The sequence below is a fragment of the Vigna umbellata genome, chromosome 4, assembly GCF_029865625.1.
Source record: "Vigna umbellata cultivar VRB3 chromosome 4, Vumbellata_1.0, whole genome shotgun sequence".
In the NCBI taxonomy this organism is placed as follows: Eukaryota; Viridiplantae; Streptophyta; class Magnoliopsida; order Fabales; family Fabaceae; genus Vigna; species Vigna umbellata.
Genome location: NC_142168.1, coordinates 31,807,546 through 31,834,937, shown reverse-complemented (window position 1 = coordinate 31,834,937; position 27,392 = coordinate 31,807,546). Strand labels below are relative to the sequence as shown.

At 30.9% G+C, this 27,392-nt stretch overlaps 4 protein-coding genes across 9 annotated transcripts; 3 read left to right on the top strand and 1 right to left on the bottom strand.

The window, feature by feature from the left end:
• The first annotated feature begins 3,019 nt into the window (after positions 1–3,019).
• LOC124826800 (uncharacterized) lies at positions 3,020–7,977 on the top strand. Its single transcript, XM_047299774.2, has 6 exons — positions 3,020–3,235; positions 3,354–3,486; positions 4,582–4,685; positions 5,404–5,548; positions 5,640–5,780; positions 5,946–7,977. Exons 1-6 carry the CDS (start codon positions 3,195–3,197, stop codon positions 7,557–7,559), a joined length of 2,178 nt encoding a protein of 725 aa, XP_047155730.1. The 5' UTR covers positions 3,020–3,194; the 3' UTR covers positions 7,560–7,977.
• A 660-nt stretch (positions 7,978–8,637) lies between these two features.
• Positions 8,638–9,891, top strand: LOC124826717 (uncharacterized). The gene has a single exon (XM_047299662.2). The coding sequence runs from the start codon at positions 8,795–8,797 to the stop codon at positions 9,638–9,640; it is 846 nt and encodes a 281-aa protein (XP_047155618.2). The 5' UTR covers positions 8,638–8,794; the 3' UTR covers positions 9,641–9,891.
• A 3,078-nt stretch (positions 9,892–12,969) lies between these two features.
• LOC148199909 (succinate dehydrogenase assembly factor) lies at positions 12,970–19,738 on the bottom strand. 6 transcript variants are annotated; one of them, XM_088112561.1, is made up of 3 exons: positions 18,754–18,843; positions 14,366–14,403; positions 12,970–13,573 (listed from the first exon to the last, which is right to left on the bottom strand). In XM_088112561.1, the coding sequence occupies exon 3, from the start codon at positions 13,500–13,502 to the stop codon at positions 13,167–13,169; it is 336 nt and encodes a 111-aa protein (XP_087968687.1). In that variant the 5' UTR covers positions 13,503–13,573; positions 14,366–14,403; positions 18,754–18,843; the 3' UTR covers positions 12,970–13,166. The 6 variants fall into 6 exon arrangements, with proteins under 6 accessions (XP_087968687.1, XP_087968686.1, XP_087968685.1 ...); XM_088112560.1 differs by lacking the exon at positions 18,754–18,843 and adding an exon at positions 14,816–18,389; XM_088112559.1 differs by lacking the exons at positions 14,366–14,403; positions 18,754–18,843 and adding an exon at positions 19,586–19,738.
• A 3,183-nt stretch (positions 19,739–22,921) lies between these two features.
• LOC148199908 (uncharacterized) lies at positions 22,922–23,836 on the top strand. The gene is made up of 2 exons (XM_088112047.1): positions 22,922–23,342; positions 23,640–23,836. The coding sequence occupies exon 1, from the start codon at positions 23,035–23,037 to the stop codon at positions 23,284–23,286; it is 252 nt and encodes an 83-aa protein (XP_087968173.1). The 5' UTR covers positions 22,922–23,034; the 3' UTR covers positions 23,287–23,342; positions 23,640–23,836.
• The last annotated feature ends 3,556 nt before the right edge of the window (positions 23,837–27,392 follow it).

The window sequence follows — 27,392 nt, the reverse complement described above, 5'->3', positions numbered from 1 at the left end:
CTAATGCATATTAAGGTGTGATTAGGCCGTCATTAGGCTAGCAAAAAGTAAAGGCCCATCACCAACTTGTATAAATAAAGGTTCAGTATGACTTTACAATCATGATGCACAATATAACAATATACATGCATTACTTGTTGTGTCAACCCCTCGACTACGTTACTAACTTGAGCGTATTTGACAGGTGCTCGCTCGCCCAGTTTGAAGAAGGAGAAGGAAAACAAACAACTTAACTTGGAATACCAGGACGACTAGGGAATCTGTCTGATCTTCAACGAGCTCGTGCGGTCCTCAACACAGTCTTGAGTGCTTTGAGTACGAGACTTGAACCTTATATCCGAAACACTCTTAATAATCATGATTTTTTTATTAGAAATAGGTCTCTATATTCTGTGGTCTACTTTATATTGATGAAAAAAGTTTTGTTAACATAGTTTAACAATATTTGCGGTGTCAGGAAAAATTCAGCCTGTTGATAAATTACCAAATGTTCATTTTTATGCCATTATTTCAATGTTATGTTTTTGTTTTTAAATTTATATTACTTTATAAACTTTTTCCTTTAATTTGTTTATCTTTACTTAATAATGTGTTTTTCAGGTTTTGGCGACTTGAAAGTTTAATTATTGTAATTTCTTCTTTCAATATCGTGTTAACAAGGTGGAATTGGAATTTGTTATATATATATATATGCAAAATAGAGATATTTTTCAATTATTTCTATTTTTCACATGAAACATGTTTCATGTTTTTAAGCATACACTTAGGTGGCATTGATACGTAAAATTAATTATTAATATATATATATATATATATATATATATATATATATATATATATATATAAATAGATGTAAATTTTATGTTATAAATTGATTTTGTGATATTAAATTACGTCTATTTTATCAGAATTAAGAAATAAAATATATATTTTAGTTAAATTTATTGTTTGTTGAATGTTAGATTAAAAAATATATTCATTTTTTTTAATGTTACGAAAGAAACAGTGACATTGATCCATTCAATTAATATTCGAATCATAATGCATTGCATGTGGCCTGTTCAAATATTTCATTCTTTAATTTATTTGTTCTTTACTTTTACCAACACTTCTTGCTTCTTTTTATAAATCTTATTTTGATCCTATAACTTCTATAAAAAAATATATTAGATTTTTTATTTTTATGTAATTAAATTTAAAAATATTATTTTCATCAAATTACTCCATCAATTTATAAATCTAATTTGAATATTTAAGTTTTTTTAGATAAGATAATTTGATGTATAAATTTTAACAAAAATTTAACTACAATCTAAAAAAATAACCTAATTGAATAATTTTAAAATCTAAAAAGATAGATTGAACTAAATAAAAATTAAAAATATAATTAATTTTTTTATAAAAACCAAAATAAGCTTTTAGCATTTTATAATTACTTAGTAATAGTTGATCGCATGTGGCCCACGTCGAAGTTCAACTAAACTAAAAAAAGAAACAATTAAATTCACACATCGGTTAGTTAAAAAAGGATAAACAATTTTATTTTCTAAAGTTCAAATTATGTTATTCATATCTTTATTAATTTACGTGTATCACGGTAATTAAATAACTTTACATGAATTTTGATTTAAATGTTGATTATTTACTATTGAATAGATAATAAAGATGAGAATACTTGATTTAAATGCTTATTATTTATTCACAGATAATTATTTATTATTTGATACTTGTTATCTCTTGGGATTTTACTACTATTTATTGTGTCTTTTTAATTTACTAAAGAAGTTAATTTTCTTAATTAAACATGAATGTTTATTTGCATAACGAATTAAAATAAAAAAAATAAAAAATTTAATAGCTTAATTAATGAATAAATTGAATTTACCCAATTTATAATTCATAAGAATAATAGAATTAAACTCGGTTGATTTCGTTAAGACCATCTCCTTGTACAATACGTCCTTTTGATGTTAAAACCGTCAACGTTATAACGGTGGTTAGAACCTACCACATCCACTTAAACACTAATGAACCTATATTGCGTTTGGTCCAACCGAATAAGAAACCCCGTTAGCCGTTAATGCGATCCAGCTCAGCGTAAAGATTCTCATCGATTCCCATAACTTTACATCCTCTCCGTTCGTCACGCTTCAACACTCACAAGTCAACAAATCAACGGTCAACATCATTATCACGCTTCATCATTTTTTTTTGTTATCTGCTGTGGCAACATTAACATCATCCGTTAACAAAAGAGTTTGATGGGAAATCATTGTTATCATGACCTTTAAAATAGCTAATAAATTTATTTATAATAAGTTTTTTTTCCTTTTCACGTTTTCTTTGAAGACTAATAATTAAAAAAAATCCTAATAACGTGTACAAAATTTACGAATTAATTTGAATAAATGATTTTTATTAAAACAATGGTTTGAATTTTGGTAATTAGTTAGTAAAAAAGTTGGCTTAAAACCAATTAATTAACTTTCTGAAAAATACTTCCCGCAAATAAAAAGTGGAAAAAATACTCGCAGATCGAATTTCTTCATATTTTTATATCAATTTTTTCTTCAAATAAAAACATAAATTCTCCTCTAAAAACAATTTTGTCGAAAAAAGTTTATTTAAAGCATTATTAATAAAAAAAATATGATGTTTTAAAAAATGTATCACTACAAGAAACTTGGTATGTATTTTTTTTATAATTGATGTAACATCAAGAAAATCATAAAAAATATCAATGGATTACAATAATTTTAAATTACTTGTAAAGTATTTTTTATTAAAAATATCATGAAAAAATTACAATTATAAAAAAAATACCACGGAGATGATACTAAATATATAAAAATCTCTCCGTCTCCTGAATTTTCTTAATTAGTAAAAAAATATTGGCAATATAAGGTAAAGGACATTAATAAAAAGAGTGAGTTTTTAATGTTTGTTAAAAACTAATACCAAAAGTAAAGGTCATTATCGTACTTAACAAGTCTTAAAATTGGCCTTTTTTGTCCATCTTCTCTAGCACTTTTTCTTCTTCCTTCCCACTTCTTCAACCTCTTTCCACTACAGCTCTGTGCTATTGCTCTCGGCGGCGAAAACGTGAACGCGGTTTCGTCAGTGCGGAATCTCGCATTCCGAATTACGGAGTTGAATCGCTCGTTGAGTCCAGTCACCGAGTTCGATCTTTAAGCATGTTGGACGGCCTGCTCGGTCGAGGATTCTCCCCGAAATGGTTCGACGCTGCGATTTTCTCTCTTTAGTTACTTGTTGATAGTTATTAACTGATTCGGCTTGAGAATGTGTTTGTGATCTTCGTGTTTTGTTTTGTGTTGTTTTATTCGTTGGTTTAGCAAATCCTTGATCAAATTGACGAAGAATCGGATCGATGTGATAAGGCGGAAGAGGAAGGCGACGGAGAAGTTTCTGACGAAGGACATCGCTGATCTGCTGGCGAATGGTTTGGATGTCAATGCTTATGGAAGGGTAATTACGTTTTCATTTGGTTCGTTGCATCGTAACACTGGAATCGATATATCATTCATTGTACTGTTGTTGAATCTCTGTGTCTAAACGGGTTGCAGATTCTGTGAACAGTATAAAAGGATAAGGGTGGATCCAGAAAACAAATACCAAAATTAAAAGAATAAAATCATTTAACACATACTAGCATATTTACAGTTAAATTACATAGAATATATTTATTTGTTTATGTAGAGAAATATCACCACTGCCAAATATTTGAGTTTGAATCCATCAATGCTTAAAAGCTTTATTTTATTTTATTGGAATTAATTACAAAATGAGGAATAAATTGTATGATCAATTACTAATTTAACGTGTGTCCAATTCAAATGTATGAAATATAGATTAATTAGTGTAGAAAGTTTTGGTATGAACAACGGGATAAGGATTGACTAAATTTAGGCAAGTAATATTTGGGAGGAAAATACAAATGATAAAAGTACAAGGTACATGATATTCAGATAGCCGCGAGATATATGGAGAAAAGTGGTGTATTGAGATAATTAGGTAAACTTAAGCAAAAATATTTGGAAGGAAATAAAAATGATAAAAATTATAAGATACATGATATGCTGAAAACCTCGTTATATATTGAGAAAAAGAGGATGTATTGAGATATTAGATAAATGCTCAATCTCAATAATCAAGAATGAAGAATCAAATATAATATATAGGAGTTGGTAATTAAGCTACTATTAGTGTATAAAAAAGTTACATACAGATTTCTCAAAAGAAGTTTGTACTTTGAGTGGGGAGGGGAGTTGTTGGAATCTAACCTCCTAAGGTGCTTAATGGATTCTGATAATGTTTTGCAGCACATTGAGACATTGTTAGAATATAACTTGATTGAGATGACTTGCAAGAACTGTTTTTCAATTGTGTGTGTGTTTTTTTTTAAAGGAATGCGAATGATGAATCATACCTACTATCTTCTTATTGTTTAATTTAAAGGGAATTCAGGATTTACAAAGTGTTTTGCATGTACCCATGATTATTGTCATTGCAACATAATAATTATTCTTTATGTTCTATCCTACTTGTGGGGTGTTTATACAGGCTGAAGGACTCTTTGTTGAGTTGACTTTATCAGCTTGTTATGATTTTATTGAGCAATCTTGTGAATTTGTGTTGAAGCATCTCTCAGTGCTGCAAAAAGTGAGGTATGGATCTATTATATTGACTTATGTGTTAGATATTAATGTGACTTTTTTTCCTTTTGAACCATGCTAGTAGGTTATAAAGACAACATGCTAGGCTTGATGTGTCTGTTATATTGATTTCTATTTGGTGATTACTTGAAAGAAATAATCAGTCAAGACCATGTATTTCTTAAATTGTGGTCTTTTACCTTATTTTCTCAATGTGAACCCATGAGAATTGAATGTCTATTAACATTTTCTTTTTTTAGTTTGATGTCCTGTGGTTTCCCATTCAATGTTACTATTTATTACTCAGAAAATATTAAAATAAATCTTAGGATCATTTCAATGTGTTTGATGATACTAAAGATTTCTTACAAAATAAGTGTTTTCCTTTTTTGTTCACTTTGCTCAACAACTAACCTTTTTATGGATCATATACTTAGAATATCATCACTGAACGTTATGTGATTAAACTTATGTACTTAAGCTTTGTATATAATATCTATGTGACCAAGAAATATTCATTGCAGGGGTAACACAAATTTTATTATAGATTATTGGCCAAAATATATTTTATTAAAGAGTGGGAATACTGAGAATATTGTTCTCAAATGGTTTCTGTTCCTGTTGTTGAACTTTTCTTTTTTACATTGTTATGCTTGTTTGGACACTTGTAGTGTCTAAATATTCTTATGTTCACGCAACCATTTCATACATTTCCTCATGTCTTTTGCAGTGGATGCCCGGAGGAGCTCAGGGAGGCCATATCATCTCTGATGTTTGCAGCAGCAAGATTTTCTGATCTACCAGAGTTACGGGAACTTAGACAAATATTTCAGGATAGATATGAAAGTTCCTTAGAATGTTACGTCAATCAAGAGGTTACTTCATCACACCTTTTTTTTATTTCTTGAGAATGTTACATATTTATGACTTACTCTTGAACTAATGCATTAAATTGCCGATTATCAGTTTGCTACAAATTTGAATTCGAAGTCTGCTACGTTGGAGAAAAAGGTTCAATTGATGCAGGATATTACTTCAGAGTTCTCAATAAAATGGGATTCCAAAGCTTTTGAACAGAGGATGTCAAAATCCTCTGTTTCTGTACAGGTGCTGTCCTCATCCATTGCTCTCAAATGGATTGATTTTGCCATTGTCTTGTAAAATTACTTTCCACCACGTATTTAATTTTGCAGTTGGGAGTCATTTTTGAGAATATGTGAAATTTAATAGTAGTTACATTCCACTGATTTATTTATATATGTGCTAATGCAGGACCGCGGTAATTTTAAGTCTAACCACAACAGTGATCACAGCATACCGTTACAAGGTAACGATGCTACCCTGAAAGGAGTCAAGTTTGAAAGAAGTCATGACCATCCTCATGACAGGCACAAATTTCAGAATGGAAAGGAAGCTCTCTCAAAAGGAGATGAAGATTATCTTCGTTCTAAATCCAAACTCCCGAATGCTGAAAATGGATCCAAGCCACTAAGCAGTTATGATGAAGTCAATTTGAAAAGGGATAACCATGGCAGTCCATTACCTGGAAGAGAAGAGCTTACTTCTAAGACCCGTGATACAGGAGGGTATTGGAAGGAGGGTAGTATGCTAAAACCAATTGGAAGTTCTTCCAAGGATACAAAAGAGAAACAAATTGAAGGTGGTTCCAATCTGCATGATGGTTGGGGGAATGCTAGGCAAGTAAAAGAAAGGCAGGACACTAAGACTGCTAGGAAATCTCCTGTTCATGCACGATTTATTTCAAAGAATGGTGGCATACTTGATGTTGATAACTCGGAGAGAAAAGGCCAAAAGGATGAAACTCCTCAGGTAAAGCCCCCCTTCAATAATGCCATCCCACCTGCTTATCCAAGAGAGGAACAATTTGAAGGTGGTTCCAATCAGCATGGTTGGGGGAGTGCTAGACGTGTAAAAGAAAACCAGGACGCTGTCACTGCTAGGAAATCTCCTGGTCATGCAGGATCTCGTTCCAAGAACAATACAAATGAGCCATTTGCTGTTAATGATGGTGGCCCACCTGTTGTTGATAACTCTGAGAGAAAAACTCAAAATGATAAAACTCCTAGGGTAAAGCCCTTTGCCATCCCACCTCCATATGTAAAACCTAATTCAAAAGTGAAGAACCGAACGCATGGAACCAATTCAGTTCCATCTAATATTGACAGTAATGGCATCCCTGCTTACCCATTGGTACATGAAAAGTTTGATGCTGCTCCTACAATGCACAGGATCCAATCAGGCTTGGATGATTCTGAACGGGATTTGCAGGCGATTAGACATGCTGCTGCAAGACAGAGTAAACATGGTCATGAAAAAGAACGCTTTGTTCAGGAAGATGCTACAGAAGTCGTTGTTCTAAAACAAAAATCTTCGAGACGGAAGCACTCAAAATCAAGATCATCCATTTACGATGACGCCAGTAGTGAAGATGCCGAAGTTGTGAGAAAACATAGGAGCAGGAGAAGAGATGAAGAAAAACGTGGCCTGCAAATTCTGTTTGATGATGAGCGGCACAAAAATGATGAAGAGGAAAGGATAATAGATAGATTACTGATTCATTACAGCAAAAAGCCATCCATCAATGTGCCTGAAAAAGCTAGAAGAAAGTCTCGAAGTCGCCATGCACATCAAATAGAAAAGGATGGAAGCAGGGAGGGACCTGATGAGACACCAGAGATGGTTACTCGTCCACCAAGATCAGTTTCACTTCCCCGTGATCAAACAGAAGCTGTTGAAGTTAAAAAGGTATTTGCTCGTGCTGCTTCGTTTCAGCCTGAGAGATCGAACGAAGCTCGCCATGTACATCCCAACTTACCTGACTGTGATGATTTAGCTGCTAGGATTGCAGCCTTGAGAGGAACATAAATGATAGAATCATGATGAGTAAGTACTCGCCTACCATGATTGCTGTGATTATGAACATCGTGCATCAATCTCACGTACCATGGGTAATGTTGAAGACTGCACCTACTGTGGTGCTTTAATTTTCAAGTGTTGACCGCGCCAGAGCCATATTATTGATCAGCCATGGCCGTTCCTTTGTTGCTGACAATTTCTGTGTTGTCATAAGTTTTTCTAATGATGGTTATGCACAAAGTTCGTTCGACTTTGTTAACTTATTGTGTTTGTAACAGCAGAAAATGGTATTCCTATTTTGTTGAGTGGAGTAAAAGTTGAGATACGTGGTTTTGTGTCAAAGTTTACTTTACCATATATACATATATATATTGTTATATGAATTTCGTTGAAAGAATATCACTATTACGGTATTACTTTTGTTGCAGTGGTTATATTTATTTGTGGAAAAAGAAAAGTGAAATGGTCAATGTGGTGGAAGTGTGGTAGTAGAGTTATTTCTCTTATATTTAAGGGTGTTTTACAACGACGTACATCAAAACAAGATTAACCAGGTTAACTAGAAACAGAAATCAGAAAAGTAGAATAAATGAAAATAAGTAAAAACTAAAGTGAATTTAAGAGGATTTTATTTAAGATAATAGAGAAGAGAGTGGTGGTGAAGAGCGTATGTGAGTCTTTTCATAGTATTGTAGGGGGTGCAGTTACTGATTATGAGGTTCAGGAAGCAATACCCAACGCTACAACTTAACGGGCCCAGGCCCTGTTTGAGGAAGGATTTCATCTTACCGGCCCAATTGAAACTATTCTCAATGATTTGTGCGGGTTTTACGTCATTATCATGCGAAATAAGGTAAACATATCCCAACGTAAGCTTCTCATCTCAAGGTGGCAAGTTGACAGTAACACTACAAATATCAATCTGACATTGTCAGAGGTTGTAAGGCCTAACTGCGATTACTCACTTCACTTCACAGATAAAAAAGAAATATGCTTTATGACATGACAACTTTTATAGAAATAAAATTATTAACAAATTAGTTTTGTATTTTAACAAATTAACTTTGCTCTTCCCAATAATTGTCACCCATTTTCAAGATTCCCTTCAGCAGCACTCCATTGCCAAAACCTCTGCTACACAAAAAGTACCATTTCCCGCCACAAACGCCTTTCTTCATCCTCTCTCTTTCTCTTCCTCTTTTTCCCGCCACATATATCTTCCACAGCAACAACAGAAAAAGACAATGCTAAACACAAAACCTTACAGTACCAAACTCCAAAACAAGATGAAGGCCACATCCAAATTCATCATGGCAGCAACCTTGGTTATGGTGGTAACCCTTGCCATTGTTCTAGGTCTCATTCTAGTGCTTCTGGCGGAACTCTACTGTTCCCTCTTACTCCACCGCCGCCAGCTCAGAAAAAAAAACAACTCCAACACCACCATCCCCATCTCCGCCACTCCAGCCACCACAACAACATCAAAGGCTCCACCTTTACTCACACCACACTCTCCTCCTCCTCCTCCTCCTCCTCCCTTCGCCAGTGCTTACTCACAAGGGGTTCTCCAAGCCCCCAGAAGCTTCCTTTTCCCATGCAAAGATGAAGAAAACCCAACCTCGCGTGGTATTGGCCTTGTTTCTCTCTCTTCACCATCTCCACTGGCATCATTCTTGGCAAGAGCTCCTCCACCTCAGTCTCTTCAACCCGGCGCCGATGAGAAGCCTTGTGGATGTGGAGTGGAGCACCTTGTGTACATTTCCAACCCCATTTACGAGAACGAGTTAGAGGTCAAAGCAAGTAGAGTGAACACCCCGTTTGAGACACCGAACACTTCGCCCTCTCGTTTAGAAAGAAGTGGCTCTTCCGGGGAAGATGACGATCGTAACGGTGGTGGTGCTTGTGGCTGTTCTCGTTCACCACCTTCACTTACACCTCCTCTCACCCCTATGAAGAAACTCCCCGCAGAAGGGTCTTCTGTTTCTCTTAGAGATGCCACCTCCTTAGGTACTTCAGGCAGTGATACTCAAAGCATCAATGGACCTTCTTCTTCTTCCTCGGATACCCCTTCTACTTCTCCTTCGTGGTGATTATCATGTGGTATTGTTCCAACCAGAACTGTTATCTATTCAGTCTTCAGACATAACAGAGTTTTCAAGTCCATGAGAAACTTCTGACAGAACTCATTGTATATCACTTAGAACTTGATCAAGCTATGGAGTGGGAATCCTGTGACATTTTTTTTCTAGAACCATATGTCTGTTGATTCGGTTAGTTCTCACATGATACTATTACGAAAACATAAAGCCATGTTATGATAAATTTTGTGTTCTCTTTTTGTCTTCTTTTTCTTGTCTTCTTTGTGTGTTTTGATACCATATATATATATATATATATATATATATATATATATATATATATATATATATATATATATATATATATATATATATATATATTTATTTATTTATTTTACAGTTTATTTTAATAATAAAATCATAATAATATTTAGGTTTAAACCTTAGGGAAATCTTAGGTGGGTTCTCGTTGTCAAAATTTGTAAAATTGAGCTCGGATCTGTTAGAAGGATCGAGACAACATTTTGAAATTTGAAAATAGTAGAAACCTCCCCGAACTAACGCCGAATTGGTTAACTCGTGAAAATTTATTACACTTGTAGTTGGAGGAATCTGATTGCCATCAAGAATTTATTTATCATCTAACTCAGTATTACTTTTTATCTTCCAAGTATTGTTTGATTTTTTACATTAGTTAGTCAAACAATTTCTCTCAAAATGGAAAACAGCTAATTGATTGTCAACAAAAGAATTCACCTGCTCATTTATGAGCTTGTATTAATAGTTAGAAGAAAAGCAATGACGTTACAGATCTTTTACAAGTCACTAAAAATAGTAATATGTGTTTAGTGGTGACTTTTAAAGTAGTTCAAAACATAATTTTTTTAATGATATAATAACATTATTTTTTAAATAAAGAATTTATTCCCCAAAGGCTAGAATCATCTTATTAACAAGAAGTTAAAAAAGTTACTTCACACACTTACTTCAAATAATACTTAATGCATATATATCTCCAACAACAATGCCTTCTGAATGTCTTAGATTTATGCAGATAAGATTATCTTCAACGCAATTCATTTACAACAAATGGATTTCTTTGTGTTCATTTTTTGTTTCCATGATTTATATGATTCAAGTATTGTCTAAATGTGTTTCTACGAGTCCTTCAATGTCTCAATTTCCATCTAATGGCATCAATCTTTGCTGATTTGCATCTCAAATTAAAAGCAATTTGCTCTAAAGTACAGGATTGGCCTGTGACTTCCATTGGGAGAGGTTTTTTTTTCTTTTTTTTAGATTTAAATTCAAGAATCATGATGTTTGAAAAACGATTATAGTTGCTAGTTATTCGAGCAGGATACTCAAGACAAAGGATAGATGTAGAAGTTGTAGAAAGTACGAAATAAAAGATTGATTTTCCATATCTTCCTATGCAGTTATTTTTTTTTTCTCTAAAAACTACTATATGACAGAATTTCAAAAGGCTAAGCTGCAGATAAGAACAAACAACCATGTCCCAAATACATGTATCCATTTGGTTATTTGAAGAGAATCTAAAATCATATATATCTTCAATTTTTACTTAAAAAGTAAAGTACAAAATAAATCCAGCAAAAGGATCATCTCAAGAGATATATCAGTTTCGCAAATCCTTGACTTTTCATCAATAAATCCATAATCATAATAAACCCAATCACAGTGATGAAGAACACGAAGAGTCGAGGAGTGATTGTCACCGACGAAGCTCCGATCGCCACCGGCGGCGAGGCCCATGGCCTGACTGGATGAAGAATGCACGGTGGTTAATAATTTTCAATCCCTAATCTATTATTTTAACATGAATCATTTCAATTTTGTCATGTCATAATATTTTAATTTAAATAAAAATTCCACATAATCAAACAATGCAATCAGCATAAACACACGCCGTCTGTCAAAACTTAATGGAGAGGGCAAAATTGGCTCAATTTTACAAGTATATGGACCAAATTTTTACAGTACCTAATATTTAGTATAACAAAATATAATTAAATTATTAATATATTAAATTATCGTGGATATAGTTTTGTAAAGACACACGAAGATGCAAAACTCTAATAACATAACATTCATCATTATCGTGCAAACTTTACCTATTATAGATATTTACGAAGAAAAAAAATTTAAGACACATTTTTTAAACAATATTTTTATATTTACACGTATTATTTTTTTATTGGTTCATTATTTATTTGTTAAATATAATTTTATATATTGTGCTAAAATATTGTAAGAAAATTTGTGTTGGGATATATTTTTCATTTATGAACATTCTTTTAGTTAGGGAAATGCATAATGATTACAAGGGCAGAGAAATAATGTCACAGTGATTAACATTAGCTATACGGTTATTTATCTAATAAATTGTAAAAATATTGATTGGTTAATTAGGATGTTTAATATTATTATATTGTATATGAAAATAATATACAAATCGTTATTTTTTTCCATGTTTAGTGTATTTTCTTTTGCTTGGTTTTTATGGAAAGGTGCTGCTGTTCCTGGTAACAGCTTCTTGATTTTCCCATTTTATTTACTTATTGGTTTTGGGATTGCGAGATTGTGCACGTGAATTTTGGAGAAATTACATTAAAAGAATGTGCTTGTTCTTTTCATTTAAGTTTTTTGGGGCCTGGTCCGTCCAGCTACGGTTCCAATTTAGGGTTCATTGAAGAAAAAAAACAAACAAATGACGACATGCAAAAGCAATCCAAGTCTTTTCTTATTCGCAATTCCATCTTCCAAGAGTAGTTTCTTTCTGATTTAATTTTAAATACGTCACACACTATTTCAAATTATGTTTAAATTTTGTTCATTTTGTAAAATATATATTCTTTGTAGCATTTTATCTGTTTTTTATTTTTAAAACTTCAAAAATAATTTAATTGTAATTAATTGATTTTTATTCTTAAAAATCAAACTTCTTTATTGTCCCGTTTTAAATTGCAGACATTCATATGTAACAAAATTCATCTCAAACCATAAAAAGAAGAAAAAAAAAACCTAAAACACCATCACTGTATGAATAAAGCTACATTCTTTAAAGTTATAATTTGCAAGTTTTCAGAAATCCTCTTCCCCTTTGCTATGTTTCATACAGTTCTGAGTACCCAACAAAAGAATGCACAAGCAGTATTAATCCGCATCTGCTAAAACCAGCACAAATCATCAATCCGTTGTTGAGAATTATGTCCGCAACAAGTAAATTATTCCAATGCACACAATTACAACGGCATGAGAGTAATAAATCAAAGGCAACACAATTACATAATCATCACTTGCATAAAATCAGAACTCAATAGAAAAATCGTATAATATTATTGAAATTAAATTATATGCATGTTTAGGATTATTTGACCTTATAGGAATTGGACGCGCCTCAAAGTGAAAGGCACCATCTCTTTCCTTCAATGTGATATGATTTTAGTTTGAGGTGGGTGTGCATAAAGTGATCCAAGCTCAACCATTATCTAAGATATACAAGCAAAGTAAAAACTTAAAAATCAGAGCAGCGACCATTGCGTTCCCAATCACCATACCTAGTAGGCTCAGGTCCTTTGGGTCCACCGATCTCACCAGTTTCTTTGTTGATACTGTCACCATCTTCGTTATCTTCTTCCTGCTCATGGATTTGTTTGATCTCATCATGGAGTGATTCCTGAGGTGATTGTGCTTGTTTCTTGACAGGGTTTTCTTGTTGCAGCTGAGTTGAAGATGTGCAGAGGAGCCGTGTCACTGAGTTGGAAACTATGCCAGTCAGCTGCTCGGATCTGGTGTGGTGAAGAGCAGTGTTGGCTATACTGGTCAGTGTGCGAGGGAAAGAGCTGGCCATTGTTGCTTGCTAATGATGTTAGGCAGATGATAAGAGACAAGAAACTTGTACCAGAAGGAAAAGAAAAAACACTGAAAATAGAGCAAACAGGAATTATTAATGTTAGTGCGACACAGACATTCAAGACTGAAATTATGGCAGACTATCCCACCCCTAATATAAGGGAAGAATATTATCTCGTTTTCAGCACAATTTATATCCAAAAAAAAGTATTAATCATATTTCTTGGATTTCATTGGTCAACGGGGTAACACAGATCAACAATGTTCCCAGACACCTATTCATGAACATCTGCAATGTTCATTCTTATGAATTTCAAGAACAGAAGATCATAGCTAAACATTTTGCCTCTTAAACATTCCCTTCACTTCCTCATGGCCTGCTTTATTATCAAGGAGCATATATAGGAACCTCTCAAACAATTTCCACATATATGGAAACATGCTTTGCAGATTCCTTTCTTTCCCCTGGACTAGACCAAAACCCTAGCGCACCCCAAAGGTACGCCACCTTAATAAAAAAATTCCAAATCACTCTTCCAACACAGATCCACCATTCCTATGGCATCCACGTAAGTGCAAAACAGGGTCGTACAGTACTCATACAGTATTCAACAAGTCACAATAGTAATATAAAACCCAATCCAACCATTTCCCTCATTGCAGCATTTTCACAAACACCTTACGGGAAGAAAAATCATGTAAAGTTGCAATTGAAACATATTCACACACATATACATACACGATCATACTATTTTGCTAGGTTTTAAATTTTAATTATAATTCTGATAAGAAAAAAAACATAAGCAGTGAAATGAAATCATAAGAGAGAACAAAAAAAAATAGTGTAGAGGATTATATTACCTGAAATAGATTAATCCTCACAGTTGCGGCGCGTTTGGCTTATGAATGAATGAAAAGGAAGATATATAAAGTTAGACGTGGCACGAATTTGCTGTCAGGTAATCAAGGGGACACGTTCTCTCTACTTATTTTGCATTTATCTCTCTCTCTCTATATACATATATATATATACATATATATACATATATATATATATATACATATATATATATACATATATATATATACATATATATATATATACATATATATATATACATATATATATATATATATATATGCACACACGTTAGTCCAACATTCATCAGCCATAGAAATTTATTTCAGTAAAAAAAATAGTTTATTCTCAGAAACAAAGAAAAATTCCAATTATTTTTGAGATGAAACTTTAAGAGTAATTTGGATTAAATAAAATATAATTATAATTAAAATAAATATATTATATCTCACCTCAAATTAATCATTTAGTTATTATATAAGACAACAAGTTTGGTTGATGGTTCGCATCATTATGAGAGCCATGTGATCCTGGATCCGATCAATCAACGCCACAAAAGAAAACCAGCGTCAAAATAACAAAAGAAATAGCAAGGACAGAGAAATTGAAAAATATCAATCGATTTGAATTTTTAAAAGCCTAGAATTTAAGTATTTTTTAGAATGGAGGAAATTGAATCTTAAGAGTGGCAGGAATCCCTGGCGAATCGTACAAAAAAATAATAAATGGTTTGAAAATGAAAACATCACCCTGCAAAATTACGAAAAAATCATAAAATAATACCTGGTTTACGAAACAGAATTTAGAGTTCGGATTCAATTAGATGTAAAGAAATCTTACGACACTACTCAAAAATAGTACCTTTATATCGGATTTATTTTCTTTCATCAAAAGAAGGTAGAGAGGAAGATTTGATAAATAATTTTACCATAAATGAAATCTTTGTATCTCGAGATAACTTAATTGAATGGGTAAAAGGGAAGACTTATGATTAGGATTTGTTGTGGTAATAGTAAGATCTGACATAGTTACTGGTGTACGGAGAAGAAAAACGTTCGTCATACTTGGATGCGGTGGCTAGTGTATACGACACTAGTAAATGTGAGTGTCCTTTTAGGTTAAAGGGTAAACCATGTTCAGATGGGGACGAATGGGTGTTGAAGGTGATGTGTGGACATCACAACTTGGGTGAAACTTTAGTTGGTCACTTTTATGCTGGCAGGTTATATATGAGCGAGCAGTTATTACTCGTTGATATGACAAAGAGTAAAGTTACAACGCTTAATTTATTAACCCTCAAAGAAAATAATGATCGAAATGTCACAACGATTAAACAAATCTACAACGCAAGGCAAGCGTATTAACCATCATTGAGAGGGTCCAGAACTGAACTACAACAGCTTATCATGTTGTTGGACCGAGATAAGTACCTTCATTGGAGCAGGTGTACCAACAATTCAGAGGTTGTTAGTGACCTCTTTTAGACACATCCTGATGCGGTGAAATCGTTAAACGCATTTAATATTGTATTCTTGATGGATTCGACATATAAAACAAACAAATATAGACTTCTGTTGCTTAAGATTGTCGGTATGACGCCTACGGTGTTAACCTTTCCAGTTGCATTTGTTTTTTTGTCTAGTGAAAGGCAAAGTAATTTCACTTGAGCTTTGGAAAGGCTGAAAGATTTATTTTTGACATCTGAGGATGGTCCTAAAGTTATTGTGAGGGACCGAAACTTGGCTTTGATGAACGCCATGACAAATGTATTCCCTAAGTCATATCAGATGTTATGTCGATGCCACATCCTTAAAAATGTTAAAGCTAAATGCAAAATGTTAGTTGATTCTACTAAAGCTTGGGATGTGTTGATAAAGGCATGGGAAAACAGGATGGATTGTACTGATCAGAGCTTGTTTGCTTACTATGTGAATGGTCTTCAATATGCCTCCAGTTCATGGCCTCTGTTCTTTGAATATGTGAATCAGACTTGGATTATTCCATGCATTACATACTTTGTAAAGGCTTTTGACGGACAAAGTAATGCATTTATAAAACACAATCACAAATATGTATGTTGTAACGTTATTTTACTTAGTTGTTTTGTGGATAAATATTTTTTGCATGTTTTTCTTTTCTTTCAGAGTTGAGCTGCTCATTAGAGGCCGAAGAAAGTTCTGGACAATAATATGAGTGATCTGTGTTCTTGTTGGGATGATACTCATAACGTCGTTATCCTACAACAAAACAAAACTAAGGTGTCATTTGAAAGAAATCTCTTACTCATGAGCGACCGTTTTAAAGGATACAGATATAGAAAACGTATTGGACGTGTCTCTCGATATGCATTGGATCTCATTGTTGAGAAATTGGAAACAGTGCAACAGATAAGATTGGATTCATCAAAGTGTGGATGCGTATTGAGACTTACATTCGGCCTCCCGTGTGCATGTGAATTAAAACGGTCACTCGTGAGTAAGAGATTTCTTTCAAATGACGCCTTAAACTTGTTGAGTTGTAGAATAACGACGTTATGAATATCATCTCAACAAGAACATAGATCACACATACAATTGCTCAAAACTTTTTTCAAGTTCCAATGAGCATATTCAACCCCGAAAGAAAAGAAAAGCATCAACAAGTGCAAAAAATATTTATCTAAAAAACAACTAAGTAAAATAACACTACAACATACCTACCTATTTGTGGTTGTGTTCCCTAAATGCATTACGTTGTCCGTTCAGGCCTTTACAAAGTATGTAAAGCATAGAATAATCCAAGTCTGATTCACATATTCAAATAACAGAGGCTATGAACTGGAGGCGTATTGAATATCATTCACATAATCAGCAAACAATCTCTGGTCCACACAATCCATCACGTTTTTCCATGCCTCCATCAACACATCCCAAGCCTCAGTAGAATACACTAACATTTTGCATTTAGGTTTAACATTTTTAAGGATATGGAACCGACATAACATCTTATATGACTCAGGGAATACATTTGCAAAGACATTCATCAAAGTCAACTCTCAATCACTCACAATGAATTTAGGACCACCCTCAGATGTCAAAAATAAACATTTCAGTCTTTCTAAAGCCCAAGTGAAATTATTTTGCCTTTCCCTAGACAAGAAAGCAAATGTGACGGAGAAGGTTAACGCCGTAGACGTCATACCGACAATCTCAAGCAATGGAAGTCTATATTTGTTTGTTTTATATATCGAATCAATCAAGAATATAATATTAAATGTGTTTAACAATTTCATCGCATCAGGATGTGTCTAAAAGATGTCACTAACAACCTCTGAATCGTCAACACACATGCTCCAGTGAATGTACTTATCCCGGTCCAACAACATCATAAGCTGTTGTAGTTCAGTTTTGGACCCTCTCAATAATCATTTATACGCTTTCCTTGCGTTGTAGATTTGTTTAATCGTTGTGACAATTTGATCATCATTTCCTTTGAGGGTTAATAAAATATTTGCAGGTGTAACTTTACTCTTTGTAATATCAACGAGTAATGACTGTTCACTCATATTTAACTTGCCAACATAAGGGTGACCAAATAAAGTTTCAGTCAACTCATGGTTGTGATGTCCACACATCACCTTCAACACTCATTTGTCCTCATCTGAACATGATTTACCCTTTAACCTAAATGAACACTCACATTTACGAGTGTCGTATACACTAGCCATCGCATCAGCTTTGTATTTCCGATATTTCCTACTTCTTTCACATCCAAGTATGACAAACGTTTTTCTTCCTCGTACACCAATAGCTATGTCATATCTTACTGTTACCACGACAAATCTTAGATCATAAGTCTTCCCTCTTACCCATTCAATTAAGTGGCCACAAGATACAAAGATTTCATTTGTAGTAAAATTATTTGTCAAATCTCCCTCTCCAACTTCTTTGATGAAAGAAGATAAATCTGATATAAAATCAGAATTAATTTCAGATTTTATATCATGAAGATATTCATCCATTTTAAATAAATAATAATCACTATCATTAACATAATTCATACTTAATTAAACTAATGTACAAAAATTTATTAAATTAAACTATATAATTCATATAATTAAACTATATAATTACACAAATTCAAATTTATCTATATAATTATTAAATAATTAAACATAGAAAACAGAAAAACATTAATAAATATCTACATAATAATTAGATTATTAAACTAATAAATTAACTATAATTAATAACATTTAAGTAATATACAAACATTATAAACTAAAACTATATATAATTAACATTTATATATAATAAATAAGTAAAATAAAACATTCAAAATAAGAAAATAATTAAAAAGCCCGGGAACGGATATCCATATCAGTTTCAAGACATGAATTATGTATTCACACCTGTGAAGCTAGCTCCTGGTGCGTGCCACCACCTTCAAACACCACCACCAAGACCAAACTCTGCCACCACTGGACCACCTTCTTGCACCACCACTAAGCTTTGCCACCTCCAACCAAGCACACCACCACACTCACAACAAACAAGAATCACAATAAAACAGTTAGAGGGAGAAGGAAAACAAGAGAAATCTGATTTCCGGGAAAGTGGTGGGGTAAGAGAAATCTGATTTCTGGGAAAGTGGTGGGGGTGTGGAGATGCATAGGGATTATTAATGAAGGGAGTAACTCTCTTATCTCTTTTTAGATCTTTATTTTTTTCGAAAAAGAAACAAAGGGCCAAAGCCCAAACCCTTCGTTAGGGTTTTTCATTCTTCAGCAGAAACAGAGGGAGGAGTGAGCCTCTTCTCTGTTTTCGGTTTCTTCTTCCACGGCGAGAGAATGGCTTCTCTTCTTCAAACAGAAAGAGAAGGGCAACCATGGTCCCTCCTCCGAGAGGCGCGGAGGCTTCGGCGGCTGGAGGACGAACGCGGATCTGGAGCGGCGGCAACGTCCGATTAAAGAGTGAGAGGGTAGCAGTGACGCGAGGGTTTCTGTCGCGATCACGCGACATACAACAGCGCGCCGGCGACGGTGAGCTTGGTGATTAGCGACGTCAGTGCTGGGTTGCTGGTTCAGAGACGCGATTCTCGTGGTTTATGCAGATGTGGAGATTCTCAAGGTGATGACAGAGATGTAATATCACAGCCAATAATAACATCAACATATTAACAACACATTACATAATACTAACCGTTGAACACATTCAAACTATTTCATAAAGTTTATGACATACCTCTTGCAGTCTTTCTTATTTCTCTTGTGTTCCAGACTCCTTCGTCTCTTCCCCCTTACTTCTCCCCGCTCTTGTTTTCCTTTCATTCCTTTAATAATAAGGATGAACGCATTATGTTGAATATTTTGATTTAATCATATTTAAATGTTAATTAATTTTCTCTAAGAATATTAACTATTTCAATGAATCCCATTTTGAAAAGTTTTTATTCAGTTATATTTTTTTGACGCATGTTAAAAAAATAATATGGTTTTCTTAAACAATATGGTTTTAAACTATTAGAAAAAATAAAGATGTTATAGAAACAATAAGTTGAAGTTTTGGGATGAAAATATACCCACACACAAGTATTTTTAAATGGTTGAATTACTAAGAATAAAAAAATAAAAGTTTGATATTCTATTTTTTGTTTTTTCTTTTTAAAAAGGTAGCTTTCTTAAAATAACGTTTGAAATATATTTAGAAAATCCTAATAACGATATTTTGTTTGCGTTAATTAATTATCAGAATAAAGTTTACGCGATATAATAAGATTAAGTTGGGGCGTAAACGTCGGAAAGCTGATATACAGATATTAAAAGTGATTTAATAAAATAAAAATATATTTGTGTGTTTTTCAAGATATTGGAGCATGAAATTAGTCCTTTCACATCATATAAGAATCAATTATATATTTATTTTCTTTGTCCCTTAAAAGACCCATACACATTGGAACAAGACTTGGCCAATGAAGCATGATTTGGAAGACAAAAATGCTCATAAAGGGACAAGTGCCCACAAGAAAATCTCTACCATCAGGGACAATTATTGGATCAAATTATTCCATAGGACCAATAATATATATCTTTACTATTATTCATTAACCAACCCACTTTCTCAACTTCTTGCGCCTTCTACATTCAACACCATGGATTTTAATAGAATAAGATACGGAGAAGATTCTACTTTTAGTTAGAAATACTATTAATTTTTAATGAGTTAAAATAAATTTTATTTATAAATTTATTCGTGATATTGAAGACAGTTATTTATTTTGGTATTTTGGTGATCAGTTCAATCAAATACAGTATGGATGGAAAATTTTGTTCAAATAAATTTAAATTTTAAGATTTTATTAATAATTTTGTTTAAATATTATTTTATTAGTTTTAGGTCTAATAATATTTAGTTTGATTTGATATAAATAAAATAAGAATAATTAGTTATGATTTTCTGTTTATCTAGGTATAATATTATTTTATGATTAAACAGATTTTATTTTTAAGATAATTAATATTCTATTTTTAGTGTTTATTTTTATTTTCGTAGTATCACGACTATTTAAAACTTTTCAATTATTAATTAATAGTAAACTTAATTTTAAGAAAATTTCAAAGTATATATATATATATATATATATATATATATATATATATATATATATATATATATATATATATATTTTTTTTTTTTTTTTTTTTTGAGATTTTCTCAACAAATTTTAGATGTCAAAATTATTTATATCGAAATTCTTTCTGATGAAGTTTCAGATATGGTTGTCATGATAAAAAATAGTATAAAAATGTCAATGTTTGAAAAAGATATATCAATGTAAAAGAGATTTATTTTTGAAGAAAATATTGTTTGAGAATTTAAACGCAAGTTTAGGTTACAGATACATACATATACGAAGTTGAATGAGAAAGAAATCTATAAATTTATTATATTAAGATTTTGATTTAGAAGTTGTATCAATCTATAATATGAGTTAAATTTATGATGATTGTATGTTTTTTTTGGTGAATCTTTTTGTCAAACAAAAATTAATTAAATCTGTCAAAATAATTTTAGAAATAAAATAAAATAGAGGTTAAATGTAAATGATATCTGTGTAATGAAAACAATTTATTAATAAAAAGTCCATATACCAATATTATGTCGTTTAATTGACAATTTTGTAATTACAAGTAACGAATCTAAAATCCTAAGTCAGTGAAAATAATTTAAGAAGTATATTTATACACTCTTAATTACACATAAGTCAATGAAACATATGAAATTTAAAAAATAAAATAAACAAATTTCAAATACGTAATAATTTAAAACAAAAAATAAACTTATATACACTCACGTACGTATAGGTCCGCCAAATTATTTTCTCTTTTATTTTAAGGTTTATATTTTGCTACTGCGGCTAAGAAACAAGTGGTTATTCTCAATATTCCTATTACTATTTTAATTTGACTAAAAAAGTGCCACGTGTGCAACCTGCCATATGAAAGCACGAACTTCCCACGTGCTTATCCTCTCTCTCATACATTCTCATGTTCCCTCCATTTTATTCCTTATGGTGGAATTGGGTCCCCAACACAATAATTATTACTTTATCCCTCTATTAATCCTTTATTTTTTTTTCTATTTTTTAGTTATAAATCCATAATTCAATTTAATGATAAAAAAGAGAGCTACTAATGCATATCATAATCAATTTTAAATTACACGAGAAGTTTTGAAACTCGATATTATATATTATTTTCCGTCAATATCAACAAAATGAGATCAAACATCAACTAGCTCGAATCATGAAATATATTCAAAGGAGATAAGGTTTTGGTTTAGAGATAAACATTTAAATAACAAATACAAAATGAATATCCTTCACACAAAATCACTAACACATAGGGTACACATACAACATTTCATTAATAAATAATTTGTATTTCACGAATATTGTAATTCAAGCAATTCATATTGCCGTATATTTCGTGTGGATTGGATTAGAATTAATTATTCGACGTTTTGTCCCCTTATAAATAAATATTGTGGTAGTAGAAAAACCCTTTAAAAATTAAATAAACTAATATAAAAATAAAAAAACGTTTTCATTTACTAATTGTGTCGTATGACTATTGAGTTAGTTATGGGCTCATCCAATAACAAAGCTATTGAGGAAGTCGATCTATAATCAAGCCAAAATAACTATAAAGAGTAATTTGATTAACCTTAATCCAAATTATAGGTAATCAGAAATCTATTTACAAAAATCTATAAATACAAATTCGATATTCACGTATATTTATTGTTAAAATTGACTAAATAAATATTAAGTTGAGCTGAGTATCTTGTAGAAATGAAAAAAAAGTTAAGAACAAAACTAAAACATAATTTTAAAACTAGAACATAAGCCGTGTAAAAGGACTTAACTTCGATCCCAAAAAACATTAATTATTTGCTTGTCGATATAATGTTTATTTAATTATTATTTTTCATCATTAATCTTAGGATTCCTTGTTATTTTAGTTTTTCTCTTATCTATAAAGATAGATAGATCTTATAGATATGCAAAACCATCATCATCACCATTATAATAAGTATATAAATAGGGTCTATCTTTGCCTTGGTGTGTTTTTATTGTATGCAAAGAAACCCCATTTTCATCACCACCATCATCATCATCATCATCTTCATCCATGGCATCTCAAGGTCAGGGCAACAAGCTCACTGTTTCCACATCGCCAAAGAGTGACAGCGGCAGCGGCGGTTGCGGCGGCGGTGCGGCGGGATCACTGCCGAAAGGACAGTGTTTGTGCTCACCGACGACACACGAAGGATCGTTCCGGTGTCGTTTGCATCGTGGCCCCACAGCGTCACCAACCAATTGGATGAAACGCTCCAAATCCATGCCTGCTAATAAGCATGTGGTTTCTGACTCCACTTGTTGATCATAATCATGCTCGATTGCTCGTGATAACAGAGATTAAACCTATATATATATATTGTGAGTTATAACTATGTGTTCATGTGTAGTTTTTTAATATGATATATATGAATCCTTCAATTGCTTGCAGCTCTCTGTTGATTTCTTCAGTTTTGGGAGTGTTGTTGATTGTTGCTTGATTGAAACTTTCTTCTTCCATGCAACCCTGGATTTGTATGTGCTTAACTTAATTAATTATATAATAATAGATTAATTGTAGATTATTAGAGTAAGAAAATGATCATGAATCATGAATCATGGAGTTGCTAGCTCTAAACTATGGTTTGTGATAATCATTTTCTAGCTTTTTTTAAACAGTGAATTAGCAGATCATGAGATTCGGGTCATGAACATGATGATCAAGTTGCAAAAGCAGAAGCCAGTGTTTTTCAGATAAATTTTGGAGATGTGAAATTGAAAGTTTTTGTTTTTGTATTTTGAATATTTTCTTACAATGAGATTTTGTGTGTGATGTGCATTCAGCAGAAAGTAAAGAAGAAAGTGATTTGTTTAGTCATTGAGGATTTAAATTTAGAAGAAATAGGATGATTGAATTGGTTGGTTGAGCCATTTTGATTAGTGATATGATTTTTCTGGACAAGAAATAAACGACTGAGATGGGTTTTGAATGGCTTATGATTTTAAGAAATTTGCATATGAAAACATAGAAAATGACGAGAATGATGTAGTTGTTGAAGTCAACTGGTTTGGAATACCAGAAAAACCACCCCACCCTCTCAAAACAGAACTATGCCTCTTCAATGTGGATAAAGACACTCATCAACGTTTCCTTTCCTTTCTCCTTTCTTTTATATAAAAAAAATAGGTAAAAATAATATCGTGTTGAAAAATTCGTCTCCACTCACTACATTCTATTTAAAATACATAAATAAATATGATTAAAATTTTACAATTAAATTTAAAATTTATTATGTTAAAATCATAATTAAATTTATGTAAAGTAATATATTAGAAGTCCGATAAAATTAATTTAAAAAATATATAAATATAAATATCATCGATTTCATGATATTGAAATACGCTTAAAAGATCGTGATAATGAATAAAAGGAAACATATCATAAATATTGATTCTATTTAGAAATGAAGAACCACCCTAAATTATCCTTGTGCCTCATTTTATGTTAGACTAAAGTTCTCTTCGAATGAACCATTGAATTAATAAATGTTACTCCACTGTATTTTTCTTATTTTTAAACGATATTAATATTGATATAATGAAAAGGATTATATTAAATATTTTTAAAAAACATATAAAATTCATATTCAATAAAAAATAAAGAAAGAAACAAATATAAATCATTACTATAAATAAAGATTAAAAAAAATATTAAGCCTAAGAAATATATGTAAAAAATATATTTTCGAATCTGTTGTGTTAAATTTTTTAATTAGAAATAGTATTATACTCTTTTACATAAACTGTACATGATTTATTGGTTTTCAAACTTTTCTATATGTCTACTTGAATACTGATAATACTATAAATCTAATAATTTGTCTTAATTCTAGGTTCACTAGAATATCTGAATGGATACAAACTTATTGTCTTTTTTTTTTTAATTTCATGGACATTTTCAAATTTATTAACTTATCAACAATATTTATAGTACTGTAAATATTGTAATTTATCCGACAAATTTTCCTATTTGTTAGGAATCAAACACAAAATTTAAACTACTTAAATTTAAACTAAGTATGTATTTGTGGATTTATATTAAAGCTGTGTAAAATTATCATAATTTTATTTTCTAATTTAGAAAAAAAAAAAGGTGACCTGAACAAAGTTGAATTGATGTCACTGTCACAAGCCTAGATATTCTAAACCACTTTGATTACTTCAATTCTTTAAGATATTTGGATAGATTAGTTCTTAATAAAAATTTTGTCACTGTCATATACCTAAAAAAATCAGCCATGTCCCCTGTAAAAAAAGGAAAACAGTCACTATCACATGATTCACATCAATTAAGGAACTTTAATTATTGTTTAATGGCCACTTAAACATATCCACATAACAAACTAAGCAAAAGGGGTTAAAATATATTTAGACCTTAATAATGTTTAAAAACTTATAAACTTTAACTAAAAATGAGCTGCTTTTAATTGAAATGCAGCAACATTTATTACTTACATTTAACACAAGTATTATCAACTACTCCCTTTATTTTATTATCTTTTTTGTATTTTTTTTATATATATAATGGATTTCTTTATTTTAATGAAATGTTTTCTGAAAATTTATATTTTATCATTTCTGTTTTTGTATTATGATGAATACATATGCTTGGATTGATTAAATTTATATAAAAAACTATAATTAGTGAATGAGAAATTAATATTATTTTAAACTTCGCAAGTAACGCATAAATAAAAAAAGTCTGGTAAAAATTAAACTAAAAGGGAAGAAGCAGTAGTTAATCTCACATAAATGATTTATATGTTCTGGAAGTAAACATTTTTTGTTGAGTTTAATAATTTGATGGTCCCCAAGTTATTTTGTATGTATGTGTCGATATTATCGAGAAAATAATAATAACATAGAAGGATGCAATGAATCGGTTGATTTGTAAAAGGGTGAAAAAGATAGTTGTTATGATAAACAAATTAAAAAAAGAGAGAAATCAAACATATTAAAATGATCAAAATCAAGATGAAAATTAGTTCAAGAAAGAAGTTACATATTAATAGTAGAATGTGAAACCAACAAATATATATAATACGAAGTATCAAGCAGTAGTAAGTTGATTTTAAAGTGAAATTGAAATATATATATATATATATATATATATATATATATATATATATATATATATATATATAATATTATTTTTAGTTGATATAAAATTTCTAATTCTTTTATGTTAAAATATATATATTTTGAAAATTGAACTAAAATTAACGAGTAATTATAGCAATTAAAACAATAAATTTTATTAAGATATGTTATAACTGATCATTCTAATACAAAGTTAAGAATAGACTTGAAATCTAATATATATATATATATATATATTATAAATTGATGTTATTTTCTGTATTTCATTGGAAATATTTTAAGATAATTAATCTTTTTTTATATATTTTTTATTTTATTAGATTAAGTAATTGTCAAAATAAAAGAAAAAGAATATAATTTAATTATATTATTTAGATATATATATATTATCGATTAAAGATTACATAAGTTATTCAACTCTCACTCAATAATATATATATATATATATATATATATATATATATATATATATATAGCTAGATCATATATAAAATAAAAATAAAAATTATAGACACAAATTAAAATATAATGTCAAACACTCTTAATAGAAAAATTAAAATATCAATATTTATTATAGGAAAAGTAGTCTCCACTCTCATTAATTTTATCTTTAGTAATTTATTTTTTAAAAACCACTAAAAAATATACAAATTAATAATATAAATTTTTTTGGTTATAACGAAAATTAGTTAGCTTCAGTAGTGGCAATGCAATTTTTAACAAATCATTTTGATTAAGGAATATTAACCATCACTCTAAACCTGTCAACTAATATTTTTTTCTAAAACCTTAAGTTTTAATAATCTCAATTAATTTATCAATATTTTTTATAAAATGAAATTTTTTCATCCGTAAAATGTGTTTAATATATGATATTGGATAATGATACTTTGATAATATTTTAACATTATCTGCGTGTTATTCTGTGATTGGTCCATGTTGGTGTTTATGATTAGTATTATTGATTGTAGAATAATTTTAGATCAATCATAGAACGATAAGTAAATGATGTTAAAATGTTGTGAAAAAATGTTGTTAAAGTATTATTAATTATATGGCACGTTTATGTGATGATGGATGACATTGTGTAAAGACAACCATGGTCTTGTTTACCTATAGTTGTCAAAATAGTAAAATGTTAATACTTTAATTTACTCCATATTTTAAAAGAGTTACAGATTTTATATGTAGAATTCTATTTTGAATTATTGAACTAATAAATCCCTTTGATTTGGGTTTAAGATATAAAAAAGAAATATTAGTTTTAGAAAA